Below are 12,438 nucleotides of genomic sequence, written 5' to 3' on the forward strand. Positions count from 1 at the left end.
CCACCAAGTGCCCCACGTTGATGATGTAGTGTAGAATATAATTGAAATAAAGGTTGATATGTACATATGGTGGCCAAATAGTCAACACTCAACATCAAATTAGAGATTGAGATTCTCCCTTCTTCCCAATTCAACTTAAAAGAAAAAGCAAAATACATGAAAATTACGGTGTCTTCTAATTTTACTCAATTGATAATATAACTACGGGATCTCATCATCGTATGTATCCTCGGATCCCGACAGATATCCGTCTGCAAGCTTAATTAAAAGAGTCACAAATGAGATTTATCTTTCCTAGATGTAAGAGGTCTTTGGTCTTTTCGATCTTGTACCCATTAAGAAAAGGAATGCGCGAACGCACAGCAGAATGTTTGGAACGAGACGAGCGCTAGCCGTGTAACTTGGCCTGAATTAACACAAAAATCCCAATAAATATTGATTCAATTGATCAAAATTATCCCATATCTTACATGGATGTGTGCTCCATTTTCATTGTCAAGATGATGATGTAAAAAAAAATAAAAATTTGTTCCTCTTTGAAAAGTAATCTATTTGTATATCTGTCAATTTTCTTTTGAGTTCCCTTTTTATCCGAAAGAAAATTTAACTCAAAGATACAATACAATAATAAAACAATATGCACAAATAGGGGTTTGCCTTGCCCCCCTTTTTGCCCCAAAACAAAATTGCAAATATAACATTCGTCTAAATCATCAAATTAAAGCAAGATCAAATAATAATTGTGCTGCTTATTTATTTCTAGTTTTTCTGGTATTAATCCTCCAATTCTCAAATGAAAAGAATTCTAATAATTTAGAATTTAACTGCGAAATAAATAAAATCCAACTTAAAGTTATTTCTGTGAAAAATTAAACTCATATTCTTCCGAATTATTGGTCTTAAAAGATAATTTAATTGAGTTCAATGTCTTGTTATTTATTTCCAATTTTGTATTAAGCTAAGTCTTGTTATTTAAGCTGATACTCCCAATTATACCCATGGCAGTTGATGAGCCAATTCCATGGTCCACCAATGAGAAATTCTTGTGACATTGGACCACTTCCACAGCTTTCATGAAGTACTTATCAAATGAAGTGGAACCCATGTTGTGTTAATTTTTACCCATGCACATAATGCGAATGCGATGTGTTGGGTCCCATGATGTTTGTATCTCAGATGGATTGATATTAGAATTCAAATTGTTCATCATTTTAGTGTTCTTCATATCATCAAGAGCAACATTCATTTATGCTAGCTATTCATTGTGCATGTCCACATATATATACAGCTTTTTGTTCATGCCTATCCCCCTTTAAGACATGCAATATTGTACTAGAGATTAAGAAATATGGCCATCCCAGTTCCATTTTTTATGTACCCAGCTAGGTACAAATAATGGGAGAATTTTTTTTTTTTTTAAACTGTGAAAATTAATTAGTATAGGAATGATCAAAATCATCAAAGTACAAAGAGTTCTGAAATAGTGACACGACGGCAACTCCATAGTGATAGTGAAACCAACCAGAATTAGAGAAACGATATGCACCCCACCACAGAATCGAGCCTAAGGTGAACTGACAGCCATAAAAACCATACCAAGAGAGAGGCCAAGCGAGCCAACCACGCATTCCACTACCGACACTAGTAGAGGATAGGTTGCACAACCCACTCATAATGAGAGCAAATGTTACCAGAAATCTTTAGCATAAAACCATTTCCAAGAGGAAAATTGAATCTTGTCAACCAGTTGCTCAACGTCCACAACTTATCGGAAAAAATAAGATCATTTCGAGCCTTCCAAATGGACCACACAACATATTGTCATATCAAAGTCAAACTTAACCTAATCCTAGCCATATCCCCTAAATCCATAAAGAGCGAGAAAAGTCTCAACCTAATCAGTTACAGACCTTGTACCACACTGCAGAAGCAAAAACGCAAGTAACGAAAAGGTGACTACTTGATTCCGAAAAATTCCCACAAAACACACATCAAATTAAACTGCCAAACAATACTAATACTAGATGTGTAGAAAATAGAGATATAGTTTTTAAAAGGTTAAAATTAAAAAAGCTGTTTTTTTAATTGCTTTTTGTATACAAACACCACATATACACTAGTAATATATTGTGATGAGCCTCAAATTTGGCATGTCGTAAATTACCATAGACGATTTTGTTTTCCAAAAAATTTCACAAAACAAGATATGAATAACTATGATAGCAGAACTAAATGTTTTGACTGCAAAGGTAATAATATGTCTAGTTGATTGAAGTACGTTTTTCCCACTTCATGTGTGAAAACAGAACATGGTCTCAAGCGCAGTGGAAATTGAGTTTTTTACTTTTTATTGCAATAAAAAGTTATTTTGACTATATATCGAAATTCGAAACCTTAGCTTCTATCTCTGGGGACTAATAAAGTCAAATAAAATGAATGAAATTGTAAGGTACAAATTATGAAAAGTATATGATATGCATGTCAAATTAAGAAACGCGTTTCAATAGAAGGATAACCCCACGTTAATAAGGTAGCCCCAAGTTACTAAAGATATCGTTAATTATTAGAGACGTGTTGAACTTACATTTCCATTTTAGCTCAACTTTTGTGTCCTTCACAACTTCCATAAGAATGAATCATCCCGGAAACTACATGACTTTGCCCAAATTCATTATCAACTCAGGATCAGGATCGATCATCTTGGCTTAATCTTAAGGAAATAAAGCTAACACAATTAATGCATAAATAAATTAGTACCAACATTTTGTATTACCGACAAATTTATCTTCGTGATCACATAAATTTTTTAAAATTTTATATACAAATTAATATTTTTTACTTGTAATTGTTTTCATCTGGAGTTAAACTCGAGTTTAAGTTCATTAATATCTAATATCTGGGTTATATATCTTAGTTATATATATGATAAATTAATAATTAGAATGTACGAGTAAACTAACACATAATCAATAATTAGAATGTATTTAGCTATATACAAAAATGATAAATTATTTTGTTTTGTGTTTATAATTTCAATAATTGGATCAAGTCTTTCACAATCATAAAACCATAATGGTCATAAGTCCTGAAATTGGCACACTAAAAACAAAATTAAATAAATAAGTAGAGCTAGTGTCCAAAACTTGAACTATAATTACATACATAATGTGATGTTGTTCGGGTCCAACTAAACTAAACTCATGACAAACTATTATATTTATTCTTATGATGACAAATTGACAATTCAACAATAATCATCAATTTGACTATTAACTTTATTTTCATTGAGTAAGAATGAAAATGTATAAACACATTAGCTTGTTAACATATGTCATTATTTTGTACAAATTTTATGTTGAAAAAAAATAATATTCTAATTTTTATAAAATTAAATATACAACATTAAATATGCTAACATGTGCGATCCTCTCTCATGATTAGTTTAACTTAGTTGATAAAATCATTATATTATATATAGGGACTAAAGTTTAAACCTAGACATCACACTTATCAACTTTAAACTTGAATTTCTAATCATTACTCTCTCCGACTTATATATAACAAAAGTTTTACTTTTTAAATTTATTATAAAATTCATGAAGTAAAATTTTCCTTATACGTAAGAGCGGATGCAGTAATATAAAAGAAGAATATAAGTATGAATTCCTTTAAAAAAAGAGAAAATATAAGTATGAAGGACAAGGGTAGATAGGTAAATATAGAGTGTGTAGGATGTACGACCTACCTACGACTAGGAGGGTTCACCTTCTTAAGGTTAGTTCCCATGATTGCCCGAATCCTAAAAGATCAGGTGGATTATAATCCCCTCCCCCCACTTAATCAATCGACACGTGGCACTTTGTTGATTATGAACCCTCCTTCCATTTTTTGTGTTGTGAGTCAAGTCAATAGCAGTCCCCTCCACCCATTTTAAGGTTTCTACTATTTTCCTCTCCAATCATCCTCCACGCTCATTTTCAACCGTCCGATTAATCACACTTTTCCCACCCCACCTCATCTCCCTTAGGTTAATAGGTACTACACTTTACGTGTAGCACAAAATTTGCTTGTACAATCCATCATCACAATACTACTCATTATTTAATTAAAAATACTACGTCTGATAATTCAGCGTTCAACCGGAAAATACTATAGCATAATAAATAAAATTTAATTAAAAATTATTCGCACTAAAAATCAAATCAAATTATTTCGAACAATAATTCCTTATAATTTGAATTAGTTTTGTTTATCGATGTCTCTATCATATGTATATGCTTAGCTCAACAAAACAAAGTCCACAATGTATGACAGAAAATGACATGTAGAGAGAGAGAGGAATAAAGAAAAACGTTACATTATTTGATTTTGGAGTTAACATTAACCCTCTTCATTAGGGTTTGCTTTGCTTGATAAAGATTGTTTTGCTCACTTTCTTAATACACGTACCTTTCACTATCACAACTTTATGAGCTAGAGAGTTGAGTTGAGTTGACACACACACACTATATATCTCTTAATTATTAAATAAATACAAAATAAAATTACACAAGTTTTTTTGTGTTAGGATATTTGAGTGTAATAACAATATATAAAGAGAATTGGGGAACAAGTTTTGTGTTGAGAGAAAATGGGAAGAGGAAGAGTGGAATTGAAGAGAATTGAGAACAAAATTAACAGACAAGTTACCTTTGCTAAACGAAGAAATGGTCTATTGAAGAAAGCTTATGAACTTTCTGTTCTTTGTGATGCCGAGGTTGCTCTCATCGTCTTCTCCAATCGAGGAAAACTCTATGAGTTTTGCAGCACTTCTAGGTATTATTATAATACTAATATACATTAATTCAACTCAAAATCATTAATTAATTAATTAATTAATTAACATGCATCAATAAGGCTCTCTTTTAAATTAAATGTTGTTTATCTATTTTAATGTTTGATATTTTTTGAATTTTTTTTTTAAAAAAGTTGATTTTATTTTTCAACTGTTTGATTGTATTGTATTGTATTGGTGTGTTTGTTTTTTCTCTTGTTGTATAATTTTGTTTTTCCCCAAATCCTTTGGATTTTACTTTATTTCCTTCTTTTAGCTATCAACACATCAATCCAAAAATTTTTGGTTTTGCTTCATTTGTGTTACAAGTAGATCTGGTTCAAAAGTTTTCCCTTAAAGCAATTCAGGCTTCATTTTGGTGTAATTTGGTGTTGGGAACACAAACACATCATTAAATTATTTGTTCTTTGTCAAGTTTTAGGAGCCAGTAGTATAGTACTGTTACTGTGTCTGCTTTTTACTTCAATGTTTTAGAATCACTCAACTCAAACAACCTAGGAGTAATTCATATGTCATGTTTCCATTTTCTTGAGCCACTCTCTCATTTACATCTTTGGGCCTAGCTAGGGTTTCTACTTTTCTTGTGTTTCTATATTTTGGTAATTGGTATCACAGTAAATATGTCAGAATCACGATGGCTCAATGAGATATCTACAAAATTACGTGAGTCTGATATATTCACCGTGATACTAAAGATAGACTTGATTCCTGTTTGTGTTTCTTCTCTTGTCTCATTCAAAGTTTTTCATTTTTTTCAATCTTTGTTATTTTTTTTTTCTTTCTATATTTTTTATGATGGAACTTTTTCTTATCAAATTCTCTACCATGACCAGAGAAATAAAATTGGGTTTTTTTACTTCAACTCAATCATCTATGATTTATCTTTCTTGTTGACATAACTTTATGGAGAGTAGATGTTTGATGTTTTCCTTTTCATAATGATTCTTCTAAAGCTACATAGCATACTTCTAAAATTGTGTTCACTGTTCACTCTAGCTACTGGGAAAACATCTCAGATCTTTGAGATCTCAATGTGTGCCAATTGAACAATGGTATGATACTATGGATCTAGTTCTGGATTTGAACAGTGGCACATAAATGAGTTACTACCTCACAGTCACTAGTGGATATTATTGTAAAATCTTGTGGATAATTTTAGAAGTTTGCATCAATTTCCAACAGTTTAATTTGTGGTACATATATGATTTTTTGAATGTTTATTTAACTATTAAATTAATGTTAACTTGCAGCATGCTCAAAACTCTTGAGAGGTATCAGAAATGCAACTATGGAGCACCTGAAGCTAATGTGTCATCAAAGGAAGCTTTGGTATTGGTGAATCATCTAACCCAATCTATTTAATCAACAAAATATTGTTTTTTTTTTTTTTTGAGATATACTTGTGCATTTAACTTGCCTAATTTGATCACTATAATTTCTTTTTGTTTTATTTTAGGTTTAGTCTTGTTGAATTATAAAACAGTTTTGCCATTTACAATTTATTTGATTAAACTACTAAGTTAGCTTATGGCCTGTAACGTTTCTGAAATATAATTATGTGACTATTAAACTGCTAAATTGATATTTGTATTTAACTATTAATTAGGTCTCTATATTGCAATTTGGTTTGTGTATTTAAACATTTAGTGTCAATTTAATCCGAAATACTTCTCGGACGAATTAATTTAAGAAAAATTTGATAGAGTTAAGAATTGTTTTGAAATAATATTCATAATGCCACTGATTTGAGAGCGCTCTTCAAAGTCAATGACAAATTTAGTGGTTTACTCTGATTTATTTCGAATGACAATTCGTTGATTAGGATATGGCCTAGGGATGTCAATTTTATTTGTAAATGGGGATCTCGGAGGGCCTCGCCCAAACACCAAGTTACCTTATTTCTCCCCCCAAGTTACAACTTCTAATGTATATACCATCTTTGTTTAATTATTAAGGATTCAATGTTTTTTGTATCGTAAAATGTAGGAATTAAGCAGTCAACAGGAATACTTGAAGCTTAAGGCACGTTATGAATCTCTACAACGCTCTCAAAGGTATACTCGAAATCGATCATACATGTAAATACATAAGAGTAGAATACTATAAAGTAATTCAATGGTGTATTTGACTTGTGCTATGATTAGGAACCTTATGGGAGAAGATCTTGGTCCTCTTAGCAGCAAAGATCTTGAAACACTTGAAAGACAGCTAGATTCATCCTTGAAGCAAATCAGATCCACAAGGGTACAGTACATTTCTCAATCATGAATAACCTCACCATTTTTATCAACATTTTTTGTCATGTAATTTGTTTTCTTTTTATAGACCCAATTTATGCTGGATCAGCTGGGTGATCTTCAACGTAAGGTATGAGAACAACCATAATTTCCTTTGTCAATGTTTGCTATTAAGTTCTTTCTCCTCACTTTGTTTGTGAAACTTGTGAAGGAACACTTGCTATGTGAAGCAAACAGAGCTCTCAGACAAAGGGTAAGAAACATCTGAAACTACGTTTTATTTGAAGTGTTCGGTAAGTGGTTGAGTAATCGATCGTTAGCTTATAAATATAAAATGATATAAAAGTATATTTAATAAATATTTATTTATTTTTATGTAAGATGATAGGGGTAAAATTTTGAAAAAAATGGCTTCCACCCAGGCGACAAAAAACGTGAGCGCCTGGGGTGAAAGGTTGCTTTGCTTTACTAAAAAAACACGAATATAAGGCACGGTTATAAGCTACTTTGTTTGAGTGGCTTATGAAAATAATTAATTAAATTTGTGAATATTTTTGTAGATGGAAGGGTATCAAATAAATTCTCTCCAACTGAATCTGAGTGCTGAAGATATGGGATATGGCCGTCATCATCAAGTTCACAACCAGGGTGATGATCTATTTCAACCAATTGAGTGTGAACCAACCTTACAAATTGGGTCTGTATTTATTTACTCTTCATCCAAATTTTTATTATATTATTATAGAAACTAGAAAATATTAATTGTATTATTAGGCTAGTACTATTGCATTATAAGATTAAGATTTTAGTCATGTCATTTTATGCAGATATCAGGGTGATCCAGGATCAGTGGTGACAGCAGGCCCAAGCATGAATAATTTCATGGGTGGATGGTTACCATGATGATGAGAGTCTGAAGCATGCAAAAATAGATCAATTTTATCACAATGCAAAAGGGAAATTTGTAATACTAGCATGTAATGTAATATAATGGACTACACTAAACTATATATCAGTGTCTAAGTACCTTGTTGGCAGAATAATATAGTAAGCTAAGCAGTGTTCTATGTAAGTTTTCATAAAGGTGAAGTTGTGACCAAGTTGAGCAAACACGAGGTTTACTCAATTTCACCGAATTAATGTTCATTTGAATTAATAATTTCATAATTTTCTGACACATCTATCAAAGTAGTGAGTGTTATTAATTGAATAGAGTAATATTAGACATGAAAGTGCTATTACTATTTTTGGGTTAATTTGTCGTGATAATAAAAGAAATTGCAAGGGGGTATAACGCCAAATTATCAAACAGGAATAGATGAGAAATTCGAAATAACCTAACCATGTTTTCATCTTATTTAAGTTCTCATTATCTTTATCCTTACTGTTATTATCTTTATTGATATTATTGTTACTATCTTTACTCATCTTAAATTTTTCCCCCCAACCTTATCTTTCTTTCTAAATCGATTTTAATTGAATTGTTGAATAAGCAATCCTTGTGAAGACATTCTTACTTACTAACTTTATTACTTTGATTTTAGTACACTTGTTAAATGCATTATCATTTACCATTTCATCTACATACGCAAAAGAAGTATAAAGAAAGTTTTTTTTTCTAATTAATTAAAAAATCTTAAAAATATGTACCAAAAAAAAAATCTTAAAAACCAAATTAATTCGGTCAAAGATTCAAACAAAATTAATTCGGTCAAAAATATGTTTTCTAATTACTTTTGACGAGAAATATGGTCAAAAACAATTTAAGACGAACAAATCTGCACCTGGTCTACATCTCGCTTCTTTTCATTCACATTATATATATACAACTAACATGCAATTACAAAATCTTATACTACGATTTCCACCATCTCGTTGAGCTTTTCCGAACCAATTTCAACACAGGGCTTCAACAAATCCAAAACAACGTCGTTGGTGATCCGAATCAACACGCCATCATTTGAGTTCCCAAGGCACCATGAAATGACGACACAAACAACCGGTGGGTGAAATCACGGCGCAAAGACTTCAACGTCGCTTTAGGGTCTGTTTGGTTTGAGGTAAATGGAGGTAAGGTGAGGGAAAATTTTAAATTATTTTTGTTTCAATTTTTAGGAGGGGAGAGGATGGGAGGAAATCCTTCCTAAACCCACTATTTGCTTTCCCCCAGTTTGGAGGAATCCTCAATTCATTTTAAAAATTTCAATATCATCCTTATTAAAATTAACCTTAGTTTTTTTTTTTGGTTTGTTTACATGTAAACCATGATTTTCCTGCCTGAGTGTATGTTGCTGCTCTCTGGGTTTTTATCTTCTTTTTTTTTTACAGAGGGTTTTTATCTTCTTCATTACTCGTAAGTTGCTCTTTTATCTTTGTTTTGGATTTTTTCCTTGTGTGACATCACGTCATTACTCACTAGCATGCTAAATTTTGTTGTTTTGCAGTCTTTGCATTGTTCATAGCATGTTCATGTATAATTTGTTTTTATATATGTTTTATTGAATTAGATGAATCATAAAGATCGAAAAATTGTTATTAACAAATGGATTGAAAAATTGTTAAGGGTAAAAAGGTATATTAGTTTTAAAATTTCTCTCCTCCTCTCGTGAATCAAACATATATTTAATTAAAATTTCTCACCTCCCCTTCCTGCTTTTGATAGAAACATAAATTTAATTAAAATACATCGCCTCCCCTTCGTTGAACCAAACAAACCCTCAAGAAGCTTGTTCGTGTGTTAGATTTTTGTTTATCGGACCATTGACAATTTCGTGAAATTGTTAGGAGAATAAGAATGGTGAATTATCCCATTCAGATTTTTGTTTGTGGTGGAAGAAGAGAAGGGAGTTGATTTTCCTAGGGCGAGAAGCGATTTGAGAGTTTCTGCTGTGATGAGGAGTCATGGTTTGTGGCTAAATCATGATAAGAGAATCGTTGGCGTGCTTCACGGTGTTTGTATTAGGGATGTGTTTTTTTATAGAATGAAATTGATTGTGGTTGGTTTCCATGGACTGTCACAAGCTATGATTGATTATTTCCATCGTAGTATGAGTTTGAATGGCGAACCAATTGCGACTTCTTGTTTGAAATATCAAGCGATAAAACACATATAGGTTTTAAACACAAATGAGAAATCCTTTATGTTTTAAACCTATCTGTGTTTTATGGCTTGATATTTCCAACAAGAAGTTGCAATTGGATCGTCATCCGAACTCATACTACCATGCAAGTAATCAAATCTCAACTTGGTGTAGAACATGTAAACCAACCACAACCAATTTCATTCTATAAAAAAAACACATCCCCAATACAAACACTAGGAATCTTGCCAACGATTCTCTTGTCACAATTAGGCCACAAACAATGGCTCCTCAACATAGCAGAAGCTCTCAAATTGCTTCTCTCCCCTGGAACATCAACCAACTTCTCTTCTTCCTCCACAAACAAAACATGAATGGAATCATACACCATTCTTATTCACCTACCAATTTAACGAAATTGTTGTCGTCGAACCGACAATCAAAAATATGACACACAACAAGGTCTTTAATGGGAACAAATTGTGATTGCATCGACGACTATGTTGATGGATGCTTTTGTATCATGGATAATGGAAACAAATTTCCATATAGTCAAAGTGTGCTTCTCTTGAAAGGGAGACCGTTACTTTTTTAATGCGATCATTTTTATCGTTGTCTACCTCATTCTTGTAACTTTGTTAGGGAAAAAGGTCTTAAACACAGGTTGGAAGAGTTAGGGAATCTGGTTGGGGTTAGGGAATTTGGTCCTAACTCTCCAACTAGATCCCCTAGCTCTAACACTTCCAACCTATGTTTAAGACCTTTTTGCGTAACACAGTTACAAAAATTAGTTGGACAACGACAAAAAGGACCACATTCAAAGTGTGCTTCTCTTGAAAGGGAGGCCGATACTTTTTTAATGCGGTCATTTTTATCGTTGTCTACCTCATTCTTGTAACTTTGTTACGGAAAAAGGTCTTAAACACAGGTTGGAAGAGTTAGAGTTAGGGAATCTGGTTAAGGTTAGGGAATTTGGTCCTAACTCTCCAACTAGATCCCTTAGCTCTGACACTTCCAACCTGTGTTTAAGACCTTTTTGCGAAACACGGTTACAAAAGTTAGGTGGACAACGACAAAAAGGACCATATTCAAAGTGTGCTTCTCTTGAAAGGGAGGCAGTTACTTTTTTAATGCAGTCATTTTTATCGTTGTTTATCTCATTCTTGTAACTTTGTTACGCAAAAAAGTCTTAAACACAGGTTGGAAGAGTTAGAGTTAGGGAATCTAGTTGGGGTCCTAACTTTCCAACCAAACCCCCTAGCTCTAACACTTTCAACCTGTGTTTAAGACCTTTTTGTGTAACACGGTTACAAAAATTAGGTGGACAACGACAAAAAGGACCACATTCAAAGTGTGCTTCTCTTGAAAGGGAGGCCGTTACTTTTTTAATGCGGTCATTTTTATCGTTGTCTATCTCATTCTTGTAACTTTGTTACGCAAAAAGGTCTTAAACACAGGTTGGAAGAGTTAGAGTTAGGGAATCTAGTTGGGGTTAGGAAATTTGGTCCTAACTCTCCAACCAGATCCCCTAGCTCTGACACTTCCAACCTGTGTTTAAGACCTTTTTGCGAAACACAGTTACAAAAGTTAGGTGGACAACGACAAAAATAGGGATGGCAACGGGCGCCCATGGCTGCGGGTTTGACACTTATCAAACTCACACCCGAAATCATCACCCAAACTCAAACCCAAACCCAAACTCAAAGGCTGTTCGGGTGGCAAAACAACACCCACGCCCACACCCATTGGGTTCAGGTTTTTTCCACCCAAACCAAAACCTGCATCACATTTGAAAATAATTTGCAAATTTAAGAAATTAAATTCCAACATAGACTTTGAATTAAATTACAACTAAAATTAAGGTCTTCCAAGAAAATTCAAACATAGACTTTCAAGAAATTACAACATAGACTTTCAAGAAAATAAATTACAACTAAAATTAAGGTCTTCCAAGGAAATTGATGGAGACTATGGGGGTAATTAGGTAATTATAAAATATTTCGGGTGTGAGTTTGACTGATACCAAACCCACACCCATATTATCGGGTGTCACCCGAACCCAAACCCAGTCAAATCGGATTTCGCCCGTTGACTTGGGTTTGGGTTCGGGTGGGTCTCTCGGATTTGAGTTTTTTTGCCAGACCTAGACAAAAAGGACCACATTAAAAAAATAACAGCCTCCCTTTCAAGAGAAACACGCTTTGACAATATGGAAATTTGTTCCCATTATCCATGATACAAAACCATCCATTGACATAGTTGTCGATGCATTCACGACTTGTCTCCC

At 32.9% G+C, this 12,438-nt stretch overlaps 1 protein-coding gene across 2 annotated transcripts; it reads left to right on the forward strand.

The window, feature by feature from the left end:
• The first annotated feature begins 4,270 nt into the window (after positions 1-4,270).
• Positions 4,271-8,223, forward strand: LOC123910215 (MADS-box transcription factor 1). 2 transcript variants are annotated; one of them, XM_045961303.1, is made up of 8 exons: positions 4,271-4,815; positions 6,085-6,169; positions 6,821-6,888; positions 6,979-7,078; positions 7,160-7,201; positions 7,283-7,324; positions 7,632-7,768; positions 7,899-8,223. In XM_045961303.1, the coding sequence occupies exons 1-8, from the start codon at positions 4,631-4,633 to the stop codon at positions 7,972-7,974; spliced, it is 735 nt and encodes a 244-aa protein (XP_045817259.1). In that variant the 5' UTR covers positions 4,271-4,630; the 3' UTR covers positions 7,975-8,223. The 2 variants fall into 2 exon arrangements, with proteins under 2 accessions (XP_045817259.1, XP_045817260.1); XM_045961304.1 differs by having other exon boundaries at positions 4,476-4,815; positions 6,085-6,163.
• The last annotated feature ends 4,215 nt before the right edge of the window (positions 8,224-12,438 follow it).

The sequence above is a fragment of the Trifolium pratense genome, linkage group LG2 (genome assembly GCF_020283565.1).
Source record: "Trifolium pratense cultivar HEN17-A07 linkage group LG2, ARS_RC_1.1, whole genome shotgun sequence".
Classification (NCBI taxonomy): Eukaryota; Viridiplantae; Streptophyta; class Magnoliopsida; order Fabales; family Fabaceae; genus Trifolium; species Trifolium pratense.

Bases quoted from the DNA above. Each gene is read 5' to 3' on its own strand.
- LOC123910215 (XM_045961303.1), top strand. From the start codon at position 4,631: ATGGGAAGAGGAAGAGTGGAATTGAAGAGAATTGAGAACAAAATTAAC. The intron at 4,816-6,084 runs GTATTATTATAA...GTTAACTTGCAG, and splicing joins GAGTTTTGCAGCACTTCTAG to CATGCTCAAAACTCTTGAGA. The intron at 7,769-7,898 runs GTCTGTATTTAT...CATTTTATGCAG, and splicing joins GAACCAACCTTACAAATTGG to ATATCAGGGTGATCCAGGAT.